Consider the following 21,971-nt stretch of genomic DNA (forward strand, 5'->3'; position numbering starts at 1 on the left):
ATAGCAAAACTATGTTGTTAATGCCCGCTTTAGTACCTTTGAAGAGAGGGGCTGTTTGCTCCTTGGGTACCATGGGGAATCTAGGGTTATTGTTGCCTCCTGCTGGGGAGGTTTTGGTTTTCCCTCAGAAGTCTATTTAGAGACAGAAGACTGTCAATTTCCTTCTTTCTTTCTTTCTTTCTTTCTTTCTTTCTTTCTTTCTTTCAAGATTTATTTATTTATTTCCTGTATGTAAGTGTACTGTCACTGACACACCAGAAGAGGGCATCAGATCTCATTACAGATGGTTGTGAGCCACCATGTGGTTGCTGGGAATTGAACTCAGGACCTCTGGAAGAACAGTCAGTGCTCTTAACCACTGAGCCATAACTCCAGCCCAATACTATCAATTTCATGTTCCGGGCTTATAGTAAGAACTCTGAATCCAGGATAATTCTACAACCAAGCGACTCAGAAGGAAATACCGCCAAATGGAATTAGGCTAGTGGTTCCGCCTTTTAGGATAAAGGATATGGCACATTGTAGAGATGTCAGGGATTAAAAAAAAAAAAAAAACTAAATACTACAGGGCACCCCACATAAAATACCTTAATTATTACACATCTTACATCTGAGAGCCCTAACACCATCACCATCTGAATATTCTCATGTTTGGATATGGGCAGTCCTGCCCTACCCACCCTTAAGAAACTAAAGGGCAGACACTGAGTCTTTTTGTTTGTTTGTTTGTTTGTTTGGGGAGGGTTTCAAGGCAGGCTGTCCTGGAACTCACTCTGTAGACCAGGCTGGCCTCAAACTCAGAAATCCGCCTACTTTTGCCTCCCAAGTGCTGGGATTAAAGGCGTGCGCCACCACTGCCCAGTTTTGAGTTGGTTATTTATTTATTTAGCCATTGTGGGATTTCAGAATCATTTTTATTTGCATTTCCATGATGACTAAGGATTTTCAACATTTCTTTTAGATTTATTTGGGAATACTTCTGCTGCCTGGAGATGAGCTAACTTGAAGCCCAAGGATAGTAAGTACCATGGCTAGAAAATTCTCAAAGACTGAGGTAAGGCTGGGAGCTCCACCTTACCCCTGAGATGCTAGCTGCAGGAAAGAAGCAAGCTTTACTGGTACCTCTGCTGTGAACCCTGACCATGATGAGTCACCCGTGTGCCTACTCATATTGCCGTGCCTAACATTTCTGCTGGTTTATTTTTGTTTGTTCATGCTCTGTAGCCCAGGTTGACTCCAAACTCATTTTATGTATATGAGTACACTGTAGCTCTCAGACACACCAGAAGAGGGCAATCAGATCCCTTTACAGATGGTTGTGAGCCACCATGTGGTTGCTGGGACTTGAACTCAGGACCTCTGGAAGAGCAGTCTGTGCTCCTAACCACTGAGCCATCTCTCCAGCCCCCAGACAATGAATGAGTCTTAAGGGCTGCAGACAGGCATGAGCAAACATCGTTTTCAAACAGCTGTGTAAACGGCTTCTGGACAACTGCAGCGGGCTTCAAACGATGCCTGCGTCACGGAGTGACCCTGCATTCTGGGAAGTCACCGAGCCGACCATCCGCTCGCTCATCTTGGCGGGACTGGAGCTCCGCACAGGGACCGTCCGCTTCGCGCGCGCCTGCGCACTCCGTTCGCGGGCCGCGCGAAGAGTCTCGCGATACTTAGGCGTGCCTGCGCCTGCGCAGGCGGCGCTCACATTCCGGGGCTGTGGCGGCTTCTTCCTCCCGCGTCCGGGGCCCCGCGGTGAGGGCTCCAGGGAGTCGGGCGCTGGCGTGGCCTTCGCCGCCGCCGCCGCCGGCCCTCTGCCGTGACTGGACAGGGCCGCCCGGAGCGGGCGCGGCCGGAGTGAACGGAACGGGCGGGAGCTTTCCTGCCTATGGGCGGCCCCTGGGCGCTCTGAGGGCCGGGCTCCGAGCGGCCGAGGTAGGGCGCGGGGCGGCGGCTGGCGCGGGGCCCGGCGAGCGGGATGCGGGATGCGGCGGCGAGCGCGGGCGCCTCCTTCCTCCGGGGCGGCCTCCTTCCCCGCGGTACTTCCGCCCGGGCGCCCGCCGGCCTCGCGGCAAGCGGAAGTCACGGCGCGGGCCGCGCAGCCAGGGCTGCAGGGTGGGCGCGGGGCCGCAGTCTCGCCCTGGAGCTGCGGTCGTCCCCGCATCCCGAGAGCGCGGCGGGGAACGCCTCGGGGTCCCGTTAGGATGCTGACTTGGGGAAGCGCCGTGGGGCACGGCTAAGGAGCGCAGAGAAGACAAAGGAGACCGTTATTTATGTTGTGTAAACTTCTCGGGAGGCGGGAGCGGAGCAGCATCCTCAGTGGTTGACACGGCCTCCCACACTTGTTTAGAATTATAAAATCATATGTGATTATATACAGTAGTTAGCTAGATAGTAACAAAACACCGAGGGTTGTGGGATATTTGATCCTTGGAGGAGAACGGCGTGTGGGCCTTTGAAGCTTTGCTATATTTACAAAGCTTAAAGGTGCCTTGTGAATTTACTAAAAATAGTTTTTTTGGGAGCAATGTCTGCCACATTCAAGGTAAAAAAAAAAAAAGAAAGAAATGTGATTGTTTCATTGGAAGACGGCAGGATTAAACACCCACAGTAAAACTTAAGGGAAAGCAGGTCGCAGCAGACCTTCAAAACTACTAATTTAGTCACAGTGAAACTCCTCGCTGGCTTCCTTAAACTTACCGGTGCACCATTTTAAAAGATGCTTCTTCGTTTGTTTGATGTGTGCAAGGCATTGGGGTCCACCCCTAGTACCACAAACAAAACAAAACCAACTGTAGCCTTTGCTTTGCAACACGATTTGTTCTGTTAACTCCTAGCTTATGTTCCACCCACGTCTTAAGAGAAATTCCTCCGCCCACTTTTCTCAAATGTAACCTGCATCATTTTAGTGAACTTTGCATGGAAAGAATCCAAGAATAGCTGGGAAAAAAAGCAGTTAAGAGCGTGTACCAGGCTTGAAGAGAAGTAGGGTTTGGCTCCCTGCACTACGGTGCACTGGGAACCAAATGTAACTCCATGTGTTGCACCCCGGGGGGACTCACACTCATTTGTTCTCATGTAGACAAGCATAATTTAAAACATAAGGTAATAGCTGACCAAGCATGTTGGTTAACACCTTTACACCCATTACTTTCTTGGTGAGGCAGGAGGATTGTTATGAAGACAAACCTCAAAAATTAAAAATCCCCAAAAGCAAACCAAAGAATTATCAGCAGGTAGGTCTTAGAGTGGAAAGAGGTAGGCATTAATGCTAATGTGTTAGCCAAATGCTGAAATTTATCATGCATGTAAATATATGTGGTGGTTTTATACACAACGGACTTTATAGTGCCGAAATAGGTTGTAAGAATATTTTTTCTGGGCTGGAGAGATGGCTCAGTGGTTAAGAGCACTAGTCGGTCTTCCAGAGGTCCTGAGTTCAATTCCCAGAAATCACATTGTGGCTCACAACCATCTAAATAATGGGATCTGATGCCCTCTTTTATCATGCAGACATACATGCAAATGGAGTACGCATATGTATATAAGTAAGCTTTTTAAAAAGAATATTTTTTTCTATATCTGGAAGTCCCGTGTGTAAGAGAAAGAACTCCCACCTTACTACCTCATTTTTTGCTTTCTATGAAGCTCAGGGCTCGCTATGCCTCTGGATTCTCTGATTCAGCTTTCCCAGATAAGATTTGCAGGCATTCTTGCACATCTGTGTGTGCACATGTGTGTGCATTCGTATTGCCTAAGTCAGTGCCAGGCGTCTGCCTTGGTTGCTGCACTCCATCTTGGTTTTTGAGATAAAGTCTCCTACTGAGCTTGATCCTGGAGCTCTCAGTGTCACAGCTGACCAGTGCCTTATAGGACTCTGCTACCTCCCTCCTGGGGCTACAGACACAGGGCGCTGTACTTGACAGTTTTGTGTATGCTGGAGATCCAAACCTGAGCCAGCGCCAAGGGTTTGTGTTTGTTTGTTTGTTTTGTTTTTTGAGGCCCTGGCTGTTCTGGAATTTGCTTGCAATATCTAGAGAAAATTTTGGTTGTCATAAACTTGGGGAAAAGCACTATTACATCCAGTGGGGTTCTGTTAAACAGCCTCAGTGTAGAGAAGACATGCCTGGCTGCTCAGTGTAGAGAAGACATGCCTGGCTGCCATGACTATGCCATGCCAACACCAATTGTTGGCTCTCTTTTCAGATTATCTGAATTCCTATTTGCTTTGTAATCTCCTAATGAGTGTCCTGTCAGGTTGCTTGAAGTCAATTCCCATTTCTTTAAAGAAAGGAAAAACAGCCTTGTGTGTGTGTGTGTGTGTGTGTGTGTGTGTGTGTGTGTGTGTGTGTGACTATTTGTGTTGATGCAGTGGGCAGTGGCCAGGGTATTGAGTGCCCTCTGTCAGTCTCTCTGTCTTTCCCTCCCCTTGTCTGGCCCCCCCCCCCCCCCCCCCCCCCCCCCCCGTCAGGTTTTCTTTGTGTAGCCCTGGCTGTCCTGGAATTAGCTCTGTAGACTAGGCTGGCCTTGAACTCATAGAGATCACCTGCCTCTGCCTCCTGAGTTCTGGGATTAAAAATGAGTCACCACAGCAAGGCTCTACCTGTCCTTTTGAGGCAAGGGTCTCTCCCTGAACCTGTAGCTTTTTTTCTCAGCTAAGTTGGAATCTCAAGCACCATTGATCTTCCTGACCACTCCTATCAGTGAGCTGTGTGCTTAGGCAAAACTGGTCAGTAGGGTAGGTGCTGATATCCTAGTCCTTAGGATAGTGCATCCAGCACTGTTAACTGCTGAGCCAGTCTCCAGCTCCTGTTCCTCTTTCTTTCTTTTTTTTTTTTTTTTTTTTTTTTTTTTGGTTTTTCGAGACAGGGTTTCTCCGTATAGCCCTGGCTGTCCTGGAACTCACTTTGTAGACCAGGCTGGCCTCGAACTCAGAGATCCACCTGCCTCTGCCTCCCAAGTGCTGGGATTAAAGGCGTGTGCCACCACGCCCGGCTGTTTCTTTAACAAAACATACTCTGAGGATTCCGTGCAAAGTGGCTGATATAGATAGAATGCTCAGAGAACAACTTTAGGCCAATATGTTTAAAACTTACCTTGGGGATTTCTCTTTTCTTTTCTTTTCTTTTCTTTTCTTTTCTTTTCTTTTCTTTTCTTTTCTTTTCTTTTCTTTTCTTTTTTCTGTTGTTGCTTGTTTGTTTTCCAAGACAGGGTTTCTCTGGCTCTCCTGGAACCCCTGTAGACCCGGCTGGCTAGAAACAGATCCAATTGCTTTGCCTCTTTGCTGGGATTAAAGGCATGTGCCAACTCTTATTTGTTTCCTGAAATTAGAATGGGAGCTAGTGAAGTAAGTATTGATAGTTAGGTCTTATATCTTTGAGAAGTGAGTAAAAATTATTCCTTTTAATATTTTTGTTTTTCTTTGACTAGTTTTATAATTTCAAGTCTGTGTTGCTCTGATCATACACAGATAGCTTCTCAATGTATTTTTTACTTCATAATTGAAACCTTAAACTACCTGGGCAACAATTCTGTTGATTCTCAGCAGAAACTGAGCTGAGTACCATGTGCTCTGCAGTATGAGACCTCTTTCCTGTGCTGTCAGGAGCCAAGTGCCTTAGTCTCTGCTCCGGGAGGAGTGCAGCTCTATGTGTGTGGAGGATGCCATTTCAGGCGGGACCTTCATATGCACATTCACGGCCTTGTCTTTCTTGCCTTAGTGTAGTATTTCAGCCTGAAAACTTGTTGCACATGTGGTGCAGACTTGTATAGAAAGAAAAAAAATCACAGACAAAACAGTGACTTTGGACTTGTTCAGAGCTCTGTAAAGCAGATGACCTGTTTGACATTAAGTATATGTCTTGGGAAGAAATGGTATTTGATTGTTACCCATATTTTTGTTTTTGAGATGGTTTCTCTGCGTTAGCCCTGGCTGTCCTGGAACTCACTCTGTAGACCAGGCTGGCCTCGAACTCAGAAATCCACCTGCCTCTGCCTCCCAAGTGCTGGGATTAAAGGCGTGTGCCCCCACTGTCAGACGATGCCCATATTTTTGATGTTCAGGTCTTGACTGTGCTCATCTATTTTAGCTGATCAGAGCTTTCGGTTAGCCTCTGTGCTGATACTGCCTTTTGTTTAGATAGAGGCCATCTGTGTGCTGGGCCAAGACATTGTGTTCCTTGCTTGACGCTATCTGGTTTTGAAAAGTGTAACTCACACTAAGGATTCTGTATAAATTATTCATTACCATAATGACTAGGTGTCCCCCTTGTGGAAACTGATAGGGTTAAGAGCACACAAGTGAGAATGTACCCAGGAGGCATGCCAAGGTTATACAAGGACAACCATTTTTATACGAGTTCTGGGGTTTTATTTGTGTTGAAAATTTTTTAACATTTATTTCTGTGTTTGTGTGTGTGTATGTATGTATGTTGTGCAAGTATGTGGATATCAGTGAACAACTTGAGTAGATTTTCCTACCTTTCTGGTCATGGGAATTGATTTTATATGTCAGGTTTGGTGGCAAGGGGCTTTACTTGCTGTGACATCTTTTTGGCCCTTGTTTTAGATTTTATCTTTGTAGGGTTTAATAATGTAAAAGGAAAAAAAGCCTACAAAATATTCATTTTCTACTTGCATCAGCCTTAATCAGAATATTATAGGTATTAAGTTAGTGTTTTGAGTTCTGTTTTCAGAAGAATTTAGATTTTTTTTAAAGATTTATTGTTTGTACATGAGTACACGGTAGCTTTCTTCTGACACACCAGAAGAGGGCATCAGATCCCACTACAGATGGTTATGAGCCACCATGTGGTTGCTGGGAATTGAAATCAGGACCTCTGGGAGAGCAGTCAGTGCTCTTAACCACTGAGCCAACTCTCCAGCCCTCAAGAATTTAGATTTTTAAAAAATAATTGTATGACTGTTTTGCCTACATGTATGTATGTTTACCATGGGCATGCTTGGTGTCCAAGGAGATCAGAAGAGGATGTCAGCCCCCTGGAACTGGAATTATTACTGAGGGTGTGAACCACCATGTAGGTGCTGGAACCTGAACTGTGGTCCATTGCAAGAGCAGCAGGTCTTCTGCTGAGCCTTCGTTTCATCCTCTAGTTGAGTGACCTTATGTGACAGTTGTTCTACCTATAACTGAGAAAAACATGACTCTTTGATGCTGTTTGTGGTGTGACTTTTTGGGGAAGGCATGGACAACACTATGCATTCTAGGTCAGGCACCAGCAAATCAAAGAATTCTAGACAAGGCTGGCTTAGTGAACCAGCCAGTTAGGTTACTTACAGCTGTATAGGTAGGTAACTCATCACTGAACAAGCTACCCAGCATGGGGCACAACATATAAAAGCCTCATCCCTAGAACTCCAGTCCACCTGGGAACTCCTGGGTCTGCTACTGGTTTTATAAACTTGTAGGGGAAGGGAGAGTAAATATTCTAATTGACTCTTCTGGGCCTCTGTCCTAAAGTAAGGAGTGCTGTAGTTGGGTGGGAGTAGGGAGGCTGTCGCTGTCGTGGAACAGTATGCTTTGGAGTCTACCCTATTGCCCTAATTTTAGGTAGTCTACATAGTTGTTAAAAGATGGTTTTCCCATTGCATGCTATCATACAGATAGGTATTCATACGCATTTGTCTCTGTTTTTGGTAGAAAATGATGCACCCCGTTGCCGGCAGTAATCCAGCGTTCTGTGGGCCTGGCAAGCCTTCCTGCCTCAATGAAGATGCCATGAGAGCTGCTGATCAGTTCGATCTGTATTCCTCCCAGCAAAACAAGTACAGCCACACAGTCAGCCACAAACCAATGGTTTGTCAGAGGCAAGACCCATTAAATGAAACACACTTGCAGCCTACCAGTGGCAGAAACATAGAGATAAAAGATGAACTAAAGAAAAAGAAAAACCTCAATCGATCTGGTAAGCGAGGCCGGCCTTCGGGAACTACCAAGTCAGCAGGATACCGGACCAGCACAGGCAGACCCCTGGGAACTACCAAAGCAGCTGGATTTAAAACAAGTCCAGGCAGACCTTTGGGTACAACCAAAGCTGCAGGATACAAAGTCAGCCCAGGGAGACCTCCAGGTAGCATTAAAGCTCTGTCCCGCCTTGCAGATCTTGGCTATGGCTGTGGCACTGCTGCCTTTCCTTACCCTATGATGCATAGTAGAGTGGTGCACGGGCTTCAGGAAACGAGTGGTGAAGTCAAGCCGCCCAGCGAGTGAGCGAGGCAGGAGAGCAGGCGTTAGGAGCAGGTTGTTAGTTACCCCAAAGCGTCTTGTTTTAATTTGACATGCTCTTACCACGTGGACTCCCCAGTGCTGTTTCTGTTGGCTCTCCCTCACCCTGCACTTCTTTTTCTTTCTTTTTGGCTTAGAAGTTGCCACAATTGAGAGATGCACTTTGGGCAGGAGTAGTACATTGTGTCTGTATTGTACACAGTTCACTCACAACCCTCAGCAGCTAAGTCATTTTTGTTTTCCCTTTGTGCTGTTCTAAGTGGACTCCTCCCATGCTAAGCAGCTGCCCAAGTTAACTTTTATTTGTGAGTAATCCATTGTGAGGCATTGTAACTGAAGGGGCAGAACAGCAACTAGTGAGCAGATCAGAGGGATGGCTGTGTGAGTTTAGAACTCTGAAATAAGACGCAGCTGTCTGGATGCTTTGGAACTTAAAACACAGCTTCTTATTTATTGATTCGCATGACATTAGTTGATCATTAATACTAAAGCGTTGTTTAGTATCTGCCTTGCAGAGATTATAGTTACAGGATGTGTGTTTTTCAATTGCCTAAGAGTATAGGCAGCGCCGGGCGTGGTAGCGCACGCCTTTAATCCCAGCACTTGGGAGGCAGAGGCAGGCGGATTTCTGAGTTCGAGGCCAGCCTGGTCCTACAAAGTGAGTTCCAGGACAGCCAGGGCTACACAGAGAAACCCTGTCTCAAAAACAAAAACAAAAACAAAAACAAAGAGTATAGGCAGCAAACACTACAAACAACTCAGACTTAAAACCCACACATTATAGTTAATATATGGGAAAGAGAACCCTTGAAAGTCTGCATGTAACTATAATCATTCTGTTTTGTCTTTCATATACTTAGTGAGTTTCAAAGTATTATATTTAAAAACATTTATTACTATTGTTCATTTATTTGGAATTTTTTTAGTTTTTCGGAGTAATTGTTATTACACTGCGTTAGTACATAACTGCATTTTCAGGTTTATATCTACCAAAGGACACAAATTGAGTGGTTGACTGCACAACTGATCTAAGCAGAAAGCAGTTTCCTGGCTATCGAGACCCAAATACCGATAAATGCAACTCATTATTCATGAAACCTGTAAAATGAGTGCTGGTTAGCATAAAAATGTCATCATGGCCTCTTCTGAAAGAAGTCTCCCTAGTGTTAATACACATTTTATTTATTCTGAGTTCTAAGTAAAATATTATGAACTTTGAAGTTGAGAAGCTTTCCCTGGGCCAGGTGTGGTGGTCCATGAATTTGATCTCAGCATTTGGGAGGCTGAGGCAGGCAGATCTCTGAGTTTGAAGTCTATATAGTGCCAGGACAGCCAATGCTAGGTAGAGAGAGACCCTGTCTTAAAAAAACAAAACAAAAGAAAAGCTTTTTACTGAACTTAAAAAATGATTTTACTTGCATTTTAAAATGCCTTTGAGATTAAAATATAGATTTACATGACTTAAAAACTTTACAAATAATCAGAAATATAAAAGGACACATACTGGTTGGCTAGGCTTGCTCAGTCCATGCAAACTGACTGACTGTAAATCCCATGTTTCAGACCTTTATCAGGGGACAAGCAGCAAATCTCAGGTGCCCATGATAGCTGACACAGCGGCTGGACCCCTGCTCCTACAGGAAGTGCTGTTACAATGCATGTGGGTTCAGTAACCTCAGTGGTAGAGCTTCACACAAACCATAGAAGACAGTGAGCAGTGCTGGGTGACCATTTAACCACTAAAGTGCTTCAAAGAGTTTCTTCTTGCAGAAGCCTAGAATATAAAAATAATTTACTTAGGACAGTGTAACTTCTGACACAGGCAAATGCTTGCATCTTCATTGATGTGTTCATCTGGTCACAGTATCTGTCACTTAGCTGTTTCTGAAGTTGTTCAGCAGCTGGCTGTTTTAAAATCCTTGCACAGCTAGTTCCTGAATACAGTTGAAATAGTCTAGTGTGGTATCATCTCACCACCAAATGTTAAGGACTTGGGTGCATGTTGTGTTTCATGGTGAGTCCACACGGCATCCTTTTGAGTTTGATTTCATTCCTGGCTTTGTACCTTGTCATTTCTTCTTGCCCTTCCCACACGCATCCCCTTCCCTCCGCTTGCCGCACATGTACTCAGTGGTGCTGTGCTGCGCTGCGTCAGCAGACAGAGTGGGCTACTGCATAATGCGTTTACTGTATAATGCGTCAGAAGATAGAGTGGGCTACTGCATAATGCGTTTCCGATACGTGTTCATGAGATGGGACATTGGTGTAAGGCGATATGTTTATAACAGTGTTTATCAGGAGCTCTATCCCAGGAAAGGGGGATGGATGGATGGCTACAGTTGTGACTGGAGCCTGAATTCACTGTTCCTGTGAGCAGTCACCTGGAATATTAGACGTGTGCACTGGTGAACACCTGATCCTACTTTTCTCCTTGTGGACAGTTTACTAGTGTCAGCTGGAGAGGCACGGTGAGGACGGGAGTGAAGTCTTCACATACAAATATTTCTACTTCTACATGATCTAAAGACTGCATTCTGCATCTTTTGTAACATGGTCTTTTGTCATGACAGACACTGAAATAGCATGTGAAACAGTTGCCTAGATGCCAGTATATTCAGTTGGGGAAAACTGTCGTCTCCCCTGCCCCACCCCCACTGTATAATTGTTCCTTAAAAGGTAAATTGCTAATTTTATACTGTGTGATTCTATTCTTCATAAATAGGTTTCACTATTCTATATTAAAACTTTGTCAGAAAATGATGTGCTATTCAAGTAAGTTTGTTTTACTTTTTTCTTAAAAGGATATTTTAACATGCCTTATTTATTATTGTTATCAAAACAAATAAGGAGTCAATACAGATGAAAACGTCATTTTCCACAGGTATCACCTTGCCTAACTAATCTTTAGTATGGGGTGATTTTGATACTATCTTTGGAGTTTTGCACTGGATATTTAAAAATATATATATTGGCACAATATATTGAAAAATTAAATAGTATTTGGTTTAATTTTTAGTATTTGAAACATTTTTTAATTAGTGTTTAAATCAGATTAACAATTCTTTGTATTTTTAATTACTTTTTTAAAAGGAACATCTGAAAAATGGTATTTAGTCATTCCAAACTGGTATTTGTGTGAATTTACATATATTTTCACGAAATAAGAATATAATTCTTTGAGGTAAAATCTGGATCCATTTATTATGAGGTTAAAGATGCTTCATCCAGTGTAATAATGACTACAGTGTTTAAGTTTAAACGGTGAACTTCTTCATACTTTAAGAAGCTTTAAGAGAACAGTTCAGGGGATACTACGATGATTGCTCTGTCAGTTCCTTGTCTTTATGCAGTAAAATTTTATGATCCGTTACAGTAACATAACAATTCACAGTAGTCTCGGGCATAAGAAGTTTTGATGCTCTTTTGTTTTTGTCTGTTCAAGCCCAATGACTGCGCTCAAATCTAAGATGTATCTAATATTTGCTTTTTCCCCTTTCCTTCCAAGTAGACAGACCTGTGCTCTCACATACAATGTATTTAAGTTTTTTAGAAGTGATACTGTAGTAAGTCAATTGTGTGATTTAATCAGGCCACTCTGATTCTTTGATTCACAATTTCCTTTTTCCACAGACAATTATGAAACAAATAATTGCCAGTTAACTGATAATAAGCACGTTGTCCTCTGCTGTAAAAAGTCTGAATAGATACTGTGTATGTTTTAATGTCCATGAACTTGAGCTACTCGTGTGCAATTATGTGTATGGAATGGAGTAGTGTTCATGATTTGTATCTACATCATCATATGGATGTATATTTATTAATAAAGTCATCACTTTAAAACCAGCTCTGTACTACTTTATTTTTTCTATTTCTTTATTTTATATATGGGGATTCAGGAGTCCCATGCATGCCAGGGTCAGGGGACAGCCTTGGGAGTTGGTTCTCACACTGCTCTGTGGTCCTGGAATCAGGCTAAGTGTGTCAGGCTCTGCAGTGCCTGATCCACCATGCCTTCTCTTCCTGCTGCTTGTTCTCCTAGCACAGTAGAGATGCCGTAAATGAAAAGGAAGACCTTTTCATCATTTGTTGGTAGTATATATATCTTAGGATTTTGTGTGCTATTATTTTTATTTGTTTGGTTTTGTTTCCAGACAGGGTTTCTCTGTGTAGCCCTGGCTATTCTGGAACATGCTGTAGACCAGGCTGGCCTCAAACTCAGAGATCTGCCTGCCTCTGCCTCCAGAGTGCTGGGATTAAAGATGTGTACCACCCCTACATCTGGCTGAATTTTGCATTCTAATTAATGTTTCGGGAAATATTTTTTTAAAAAAGGACTAGCACGTTCCCACCTCCAACTCTGCCCTGGCACCTTGGCTGGCCATGCACTGGTGGGCAATGGCTGACCAGTTTTTATCTCTCCACCCAGCTCTCTAGGTTCCTACTGGGGGGTCGCTACCAAGCCAACCCCATACTTCAAATCCCCCAGGGCCTTTGTGATGTATATCTGGCAAACCCACACTTTGCCACCATACCTTTCTCTCTTAACCCAGACGAGCTGCCACATGAAGGAATATGTAACACAAACTTAGTTCAGAAATAAGGGTAACTCAGTCTCTGGGCCAACAGCTAAAACTTAATCTTGTAAGCCTTATTAACAGTGGCGAATCCTTGTGGATCTGTCATGATACTGGGAAACTCTAGCAATGACATTTTACACCTCTGCTGTCTGCTTTCCAAAGGACTTAAGTCCTGCTTTCTCTTTTCCTCCATTCAACCAGGAGTCCCTCCTAACTTGCCCAGTGATTGGCTCCTTTATTCATCAAGGGATTGGTTCGCAAGAATTCCCCTGAGTAAGTGTGACTCACTTCTTGTCCGAAGCCCCTCCCAGGAGAGCAGAATTAGCTTGCAAACAGCATCAGGTCCATCCACAACACTTCCCCCTTTCCGTTTTAATAAAAACAAAACCTTTCCCTCAAATATAAATAGAGCACAACTATTACCATTGTGTAACTTATAAAGTATAAGATACACCTAACACCCAGTCCATTTTGTCAATAAAATAGAACACTGTCCTCTATCCTAACTTAAAAGACTTAAACTTCTACACCTGACTTAGGTCTTGGCTTTAGATTGTATGCCGTCTGAAAACCATCCTCTCAAATCTGTTCTCTCAATGTAAATAGCCTGGGTTGAATATGAAGCTATAGTCTTCAACCCTGTCAGAAATCTGAGAGTGACCAACATTAATTGAAAATATATGGGAAGCCTACAGCTTCCAGAACTGAGACAAATTGTAGAGACAGCTGTATACCTATACAGCCCCAGTAAGTCAGTAAATTGGAGCATCCATCTGCCTTTAATCTTTTAACCCAGGATCATCTGACAGACCTTAGAGAAATAGGAGATTAGCGACTAGCCTGTCTCGGCAGAACAAAGCTGTCCTAACCTGTAAATCCTAACCTTTTTCTGAACAGTATTATGTCTGTAGATGAAATGAGATATAATTCTTGCCTAGGAGCTGTCTTGCCACAACTGGAGAAACTCCATTGATGCTCAATTTCTTCTTTGAATCCAAGAAAGGGAATGGTGTCAGGAGCAGACTTGTCTGAACAACAAGTGAATAAATAACATTAAATGTCACATTCTGTGGATTTCTGACATTTTTGAAAACCAGCTATGTATGTAAAGTAATCTGGACTGTTTTGTGTTAACTGTTCTCAGCTATTTTTAATTAAAATCTCTGAAAACACCCTAACAATAAACTCAGCCATGAATTTCCTGTTTGGCCCTTAACTCACAGGCTTAATCATCTCAGATCAATTTATAATAACAGTAATAGAAGGACTGGACCGGGCATGGTAGCGCACGCCTTTAATCCCAGCACTTGGGAGGCAGAGGCAGGCGGATTTCTGAGTTCGAGACTAGCCTGGTCTACAGAGTGAGTTCCAGGACAGCCAGAGAAACCCTGTCTCGAAAAACCAAAGGAAAAAAAAAAAAGAAAATGTCTCTTCCTTCCCCGGCAACCACTGAATGTGCACCCCCCCCCCCCAAAAAAAAAAAAGAAAAGAAAAAAGTACTTTGGGGAAGGAAAGGTTTTATTTGGCTTATACTTCCACATCACAGTTCATCAAAGACCGTCAGGGATGGAACATCCTCTTCATGGCTTGCTTAGCCTGTTTTCCTGTAGAACCCAGGACCTCCAGCCCAGGGGTGGCAACCACCCACAAAGGGCGGGGGTGGGGCCCTCCCCTGTCATTCACCAACAGGACCCCTCCCCTGTCATTCACCAACAGGCTTGCCTACAGCCTGCCCTTATGGAATTGTTTTCTAAATTGAGATGAGTCGACATGAAAACTACCAGGACGAACAGATTTGTGGCTGAGCATCTGTATTCATTACTTTTTGATGCTGTGATAAAAATGTCCTGAAAATATCAAACCAGGGAAGAAAAGGTGTGTTTTGGCTTACAATCCCAGAATCCATCAGAACAGGAAGAGGGTGAGGCTAAGCCTTTTGGTTAAGAAGCAGAGTGAGAGGGAAGCGGGACCAGGCTGTACAACCTCAAAGCCCTCTTCCTAAATATTTCGTAACCTTATGAATTTGTGCTATCAGCTAGGGACCAAGTGGTCAAATGTGAGCTCCTGGGAGATATTTTGTATTCACGTCACAACAGCATCCAAGAGCCTTGTATTTTCTTCACTTTGACCAGCAATGAATCCCTGCAGTTGCGGCTGCCTGCTGCAGAGTGGTCTCTCTGACCAAAGCTAAGAACAATATTGCCATAGACATAAAAAGGAAATCTGATAGGCACAACATGTCTGTGTATTAAGGCGGCAGAAGCTTCATCCCCAGGCCCCATGACCTCCCTTGCCACAGGCTTCTGACCAGGTTTACAGTCCCAGCTATGAATTCTCTCCAATGCATCCGGCTTCATATCTAACCAGAAAGCAGTTGGTCCTCCCCATAACAGACTTGGCAGCACTGCAACCTTGGGAGCACATTGCCTGTCTAGTTACTGGAATGAGCCCCTAACTGAGGAAGCCCAGTGACGACCGTTCTCCCCAAGCAGGGGCCATAACACACGGAGCGCTAACCCACAGGAAAGAAAGTTCCAGATGATCAGTGCCTGTCTGATACCCCATGTACTGCCACCAGAACTTGTGGTGTCTTGTGCATAGGGTCTTTCCATTTAGTTCTGATTGGCAACCAACAGCAGTAGCAACTGCCTGTATTGTTTTGGGGATTTCTGGTGCCTTCCTGACCGACAGGAAGTACTTTACCCTCCTCCTAAGGGTTTTCTATGTAAAATATTCCTTGATTTACAATGAAGTTACAGCTTTGAAAGGGCAAAGCATTGTAAATTGGAAAGTTACTGAACAGGCAGGCATAATCTGTCAAGCATCCTAGCAACTCAGCATGCTATGATCTGGCTGTTCACCATGATAATTAAATAGTTGATGGAAGGTCGGTGAAATTGCTAAGCAGGTAACGTGCTCGCTCCACCACAAGCCTGACAACTTGAGTCTCGTTCCCAGAAACCACATACTGGCTCAAGGAGACACGGATTCCAGAGTTGTCCTTTAATCTCCACATATATGTGCCATGTATGTTTCTGTACACACATACACAGCTAATATATTTTTAGATTTGTTTTATATGTGTGAATGTTTCCTGTGTGTATGTGCACCACAAGTATGCTTGTATTTGGAGACCAGAAGAGGGCGCCAAGTCCACTGGAACTGGAATTATGGATGGTTGTACGCCTCCATATAAGTGCAGAGACCCACACCACCTGGGTCCTTTGCAGGGGCAGCAAGCGTTCTTTCCTGCCTAGCCATCTCTCCAGTCCATAGTCATACAGTTTTTTTTTTAAAGATTTATTTATTTATTTATTATATGTAAGTACATTGTAGCTGTCTTCAGACACTCCAGAAGAGGGGGTCAGATCTTGTTACGGATGGTTGTGAGCCACCATGTGGTTGCTGGGATTTGAACTCTGCACCTTCGGAAGAGCAGTCGGGTGCTCTAACCCACTGAGCCATCTCACCAGCCCCTCATACAGTTTTTAAAACTTATAAAAAGTGTGGCTGGGAACTGCCTTGTGGTTGCTGCCCAACACCACATTAGAGTGTCACATTACATAGCAATATCTGGGAAGACAAAAACTCAAAGAGCAGCTTAGAGTGAATGTGTCATAACTTGAGCCAGTATAAGTTGGAGGGGGGGGGTGTCTGTCATACAGATCGTGCTATCTGCATATTGTTTATCCTACAGCTTCAACATCTTTGTTCTTTTGTGATTTACCGCCCAGGGCACATACTAAAATCTCCAGTTGGATAAGAGTGAGGATGGACCAGGTGGTGGTGGGGCATGCCTTTAATCCCAGCACTTGAGAGGCAGAGGCAGGCGGATTTCTGAGTTTGAGGCCAGCCTGGTCTACAAAGTGAGTTCCAGGACAGCCAGGGCTATAAAGAGAAACCCTGTCTGGAAAAACCACACACACACACACACAAAGACTAGGTGTACCAGTACTTGCCTGCAGCCTGCACTCCTGCAGCCTTGCAGCCCTGCAGCCCTGCAGCCCTGCAGGGATACACATGACTCTTGTTTTGTTTCAAGACAAGGTTTTGCAGTGAGATTTTTTGGTCTCACTAAAAAATATGTGAGTATGTTTTGTTATATTTTACATTTGTTTACATTTTACAGATAGTTTGCATCTGGGGACTCTTGAGAGGGTATAAAAGGGCCAGAGAGGATGCTGCTGTCTTTGCTGTTTGCTGCATTGCTGGATGCTGGTTGCTTTTGCTAAGTTGCTGCTTGGAGATCCCCTGACAATGAGGATCAACATTGCCCCAAGGAACTCTACACTCCTAATCAGCCAGAAGTAGTCTAAAGAGATCTATGACCTTTCCCTTCTAACCTTTCCTGCCTCCCTGGTGTTGGGGGTTGGAAGGGATTGGGGTGGAGGAGGGTGGTACATACAAGAACCCAATAAAGTAGCCAATAAGTATGGTTACAGGGTTTTTCTGGGTAGCCCTAGCTGTCCAGGAATTCTCTTTCTAAATCAGGCTGGCCTTGCATTCAGACATGCACACGCCTCTGCCTCTATGTCCTGGGATTAAAGGCTTGTGCTGCCATGGCTGGCAAAGACTCTTGTCTTAAAAAAAAAGTAAGAGAAATCAGATATAACCAAGGGCTCCAGTTTGAAGTGATGCATTTATTCTAAGGGGCATTTCAAGTTAACGTCTGATTTCAGGGTGTCCCTTTGCAGACATTAAGAGTTGTGAAATACCACCAAGTGTCAAGCAGGTGAACATAGGGAGTAGTTTAGCAGCCTAGGACTCCACTTGGTTTGGACTGTGTGCCCACTCCTCTTCCTGTAAAGCACGTGGCAACCCGGGACCCTTACCTGCATATGCCATGCCCACATCCCTCTCTTAGCAATGTGGCTAGCAACCTGCTAGCAAAAGAGGACCCCTGCCTGTATGCACATACCACTCTGAACAATGGGGTAAATCTCCATTCCTCTTAACAACACTGCCACATTTGATAGGTTCTATTCAATTTGTCCTCAAAGTGGAGTTTTAGGGAGAACCCCCTATTACCATTCTTATGCCTGTGTGTAATTGGACATGCATATGACTATAGTCAGATTCTCTCTGGGAAGGGACGTACACAGTTGGGAAATGGTTATAGAATAATCTGTCAACCAAAATAGAAACCTACCACACTTAGGAACTAGCCACTCCTTCCTTTACACGCCATAAAAAGCCCAAGGGAATAACCTTTCTAATCTGTTGTTTTGCTTTGGATAAGGTAACTTTGCTACTTTGCAATCTGAGTACAACTTTCTTTCTTGTGTAAGATGCCAAGACCCTGGGAATTTTGTTCAGACCACCCAGACCCACCACTAGCAGCAAACCCGTTCCTTTTGTTGTCAAACTACAGCCTTGGACCTCTTTGGAGGAACTATGTCACTGGGGGTGGGCTTTGAGAGTTTATGCTTTGCTGCTGTTCTAGTTGGCTTACTCTGCTTCATGTTTGTGCTTGAAGAGGTGACGTCCAGCCTCCTAACCTGGCTGCCTGGTGCTATTATGGACTTCCCCTCTGGACCCATAAATCAAAATGAACTCTTTCATAAGGTTTTGGTCATGGTGTTTTATTACAAAAAGTAACCAGCGCACACTTTAAGAGGCTCCGTTTTGGCTTTTCATTTGTTGGGATGAACTCACTATGTATACTATCTTGAATTTGAGCTTAGCCTGCCTCGGGGCCAGGATCTGTGGGTATGACAACCAGTCTTGGCATGGCCACCTTCTTTGCAGAGAGAGCAGCTTGTCTGCATTCACTCTCTCTGATAACAAGGGAGGGGGTGCTCATCTTACTTTCTCTAGTTTATCCTTCCCTGGAAGCTAATCTTAGAGATTATCGCCTCTGGTAATCTTAAACCCCTCTCTAAAGGCACCTTATTAGTGTATAAGATGAACCAACTTATTTATTTTGTGACAGGACCTTCCTGTGCTTCCGTCACTGGTGTTAAATTCCTAGGCTGGGTCGACTGGTATGCACCACTGGTACAAGTCCTAAATTAGTTTATATAAATGTTTATAAAAGCGGTTCTCATGGTTACTAGCACATGTTGACTTTCTGCTGCTATGTCAGCTACCCTAGATGACAAGCATATAACGTGGAAAGGTTCACTGTGGCTCACAGACCCAGGGGCTCCATTGCTCGTGAGCCTGTGCTGAGGCAGCAGCTCTTGCGGGGATTACTGGGTAGAGCAAAGTTGCTCGGCTTGTGGCCAGGAAGAGAAAGGGGGAAGACATGGGGTGCTGGGGTACCCACTGAGGGCACACCTCCACTGAACTAGTGATCTCCCAGGAGACCTCTTTCAGCATTTCTTCCACCGCAACAATACCAAGCTGTGGATAATGTCCTTACCTCAGAGGACTTCGGGGGACAGTCCAGCATAGCATATGAAGTGAATTGGCGATCAACACCGCATGGTTTGAAAGGTTTTGAATTCAGATTAATATTGTAGCCTTAGCCTTGTTGGAATCTTCCGTGAGACCTGAACATTAAGTTTTGTTTCCTAGTGTGTCAAATTGGAGTAAATATCTTCCTTAGAGACAAAGTCGTCTTATGTAACCCTAGTGCTGGCCAGCCTGGAACTCACCGTGTAGTCTTGTATGGTAAACATCTTGGGTAAATTATAAATTACTGAAGGACCTCATTGGGATCTTTGTTGTAACTGTGAGGGCAACATCAAGAGGCTCACAGCTGCCTGTGACTCCAGTTCCAGGGGAATCTTATGCCCTTTGGCCTCCACAGTCAACTGCATACATCTAGTACAGGTAAATTTACAAAGGCACACATAGATACACATAAGCAAAAGTAGAACCTGAAACGAATACATTGAGTCAGTATTATAAAAACAGCACAAAGATGATAAAATTACTGAATATATTCCCCAACATTTATTAAACAAATTCAGGATATATTTAAATATCTTTCATTGCAAAATGAAATGACTTGGTTATAAAACAGAAGGTAAGCTGGGCAGTGGTGGTGCACACCTTTAATCCCAGCACTTGGGTGGCAGAGGCAGGTGGATTTCTGAGTTCAAGGCCAGCCTGGACTACAGAGTGAGTTCCAGGACAGCCAGGGCTACACAGAGAAACCTTGTCTCAAAACAAACAAACAAACAAACAAACAAACAAACAACCCCAAACCAAACAAACCAAAAACCAAAAAAACTAACAACAACAACTACAAAACCAGAAGGTAGTCACTTCACATTTCTGCACCCACGCTGTTTCTCTTTCTGCTGGGTATGGTGGTCACACTCACAGTCATAGCACTTGGGAAGCCAAGGCAGGAGATCAAGAATTCAAAGCCTGCTGGCTACACACAGAGAAATTGTCTTTAAAAAGCAAACAAAGGGGCTGGCGAGATGGCTCAGCAGGTAAGAGCACCTGACTGCTCTTCAGAAGGTCCTGAGTTCAAATCCCAGCAACCATCCGTAACGAGATCTGACTCCCTCTTCTGGTGTGTCTGAAGGCAGCTACAGTGTACTTACATATAATAAATAAATAAATCTTAAAAAAAAAAAGCAAACAAGGGCTTTCAGAGCATGTACTACTACTATTACTGCAGCTGTCCTATGTTGCAGGAAATATTAAAAATTAACACGCCAACTCTCCGTGCTCCTTCTCTCAATCCCCCAACTCCCCGGCTGGGCTGGACCATGCTCCTGTGCTCCAGCCACCAGCAACTCTCTCCAGCTACCCCCCCCCTCCTGCAACATCTGGCTGAACCATTAGTTCCCTTCCCACTATCGGTGGTCCCACATTCCAGTAACCAAGTAAGGCAAAACTCTTGAAGCTTATAATTAACCAGTCAGATTTGTGTATCAGTAAATCCTTAATTTATAAGAAGCCAATACAATAATTTAGAACCAATTGATAATGATAAAAGCTTTATCCCAGTTATTCTGATCTTATGATATCATAACTACCTGTGGCTGGGTAAAGCCATGGCTGGTTTATGTCCTCCATTCTCCTCCCTCTTTCCTCCCCCAGACTCTGTGTCTCTGCAACTCTTAGTGCTGCCTCCCTTTTCCTTGTCCAACCACAGGCCTTCTGCTGCCCTAATGTGATTAGGCAGGGAAAAATCCTGCAACAGTCCTGGGTTCCGTTCCTGGCACCCACAGCAAGTAGCTCACAGCTGCCTATGGCTTCAGTTTTAGAAGATCCAGTGTCATCTGGCTTCCCTCAGGCATCTACATGCCTGTGGTGCATTTAAGTACATGCAAACCCACATAAATCCATTTAAAAAATAAACCTGAAAACACCGTAACTAGAAACAAATCCTATGAATCATGCATTTGCGAAGAGCTTAGCGAGATGCCCCTTGTTTCTCAAGAGAGCTGGCACAGGCTGGTAGTGACAGGGAGCCTTACTCTTTATTTTATTATTATTATTATTATTATTATTATTATTATTATTATTATTATTTGGTTTTTCGAGACAGGGTTTCTCTGTGTAGCCCTGGCTGTCCCAGAGCTCACTTTGTAGACCAGGCCGAACTCAGAAATCTGCCTGCCTCTGCCTCTGCCTCCCAAGTGCTGGGATTAAAGGCGTGCGCCACCACCGCCCAGTTACTCTTTATTTTTGAGACAATTTCACTATCTCTCCCTAGATGGTCTGGACCCTGTATATAGACCAGGTTGGGCCTGTAACCCTGAGATCCTCCTGCCTCTGCCTCCAGAGTGCTGAGATTAAGATTTATTTACTTTTTTAAAAAAAGACTTACTTATTATATGTAAGTAGACATCTTTAGACACTCCAGAAGAGGGCACCAGATCTCATTACAGATGGTTGTGAGCCACCATGTGGTTGCTGGGGTTTGAACTCGGCCTTCGGAAGAGCAGTTAGTGTTCCTAACCGCTGAGCCATCTCTCCAGCCCACTAGCTTGCTCTTTATGGTTTGCTCAGCCTGTTTTCTTATAGAACCCAGAATCAACATGCCTGGGTGGCCCCACCTACAATGGGCTGACCCTCCCACATCAGTCACTAATTAGGAAAATGCTCTGTAGGTTTCCTACAGCCCCACCATATGGAGGCATTTTCTCAGTTGAGGTTCCCTCCTCAGATGACCGTAATTTCCCATTTTGTCAAGATTGTAGTAAAAATTAAACTTTTATTAAAATTTTTTATTTAAATAAAAATTA

The 21,971-nt window shown here is 44.1% G+C and overlaps 1 protein-coding gene across 1 annotated transcript; it reads left to right on the forward strand.

Moving 5' to 3' along the window:
* Positions 1 to 1,705: 1,705 nt before the first annotated feature.
* On the forward strand, positions 1,706 to 12,082 carry B230219D22Rik (RIKEN cDNA B230219D22 gene). The gene is made up of 2 exons (NM_181278.2): positions 1,706 to 1,929; positions 7,655 to 12,082. The coding sequence occupies exon 2, from the start codon at positions 7,658 to 7,660 to the stop codon at positions 8,222 to 8,224; it is 567 nt and encodes a 188-aa protein (NP_851795.1). The 5' UTR covers positions 1,706 to 1,929; positions 7,655 to 7,657; the 3' UTR covers positions 8,225 to 12,082.
* The last annotated feature ends 9,889 nt before the right edge of the window (positions 12,083 to 21,971 follow it).

This window comes from Mus musculus, chromosome 13 (genome assembly GCF_000001635.26).
Source record: "Mus musculus strain C57BL/6J chromosome 13, GRCm38.p6 C57BL/6J".
NCBI classification, from domain to species: Eukaryota; Metazoa; Chordata; class Mammalia; order Rodentia; family Muridae; genus Mus; species Mus musculus.

What these genes read in the sequence shown, in the direction of transcription:
- B230219D22Rik (NM_181278.2), top strand. Translation starts at nt 7,658, where the DNA reads ATGATGCACCCCGTTGCCGGCAGTAATCCAGCGTTCTGTGGGCCTGGC.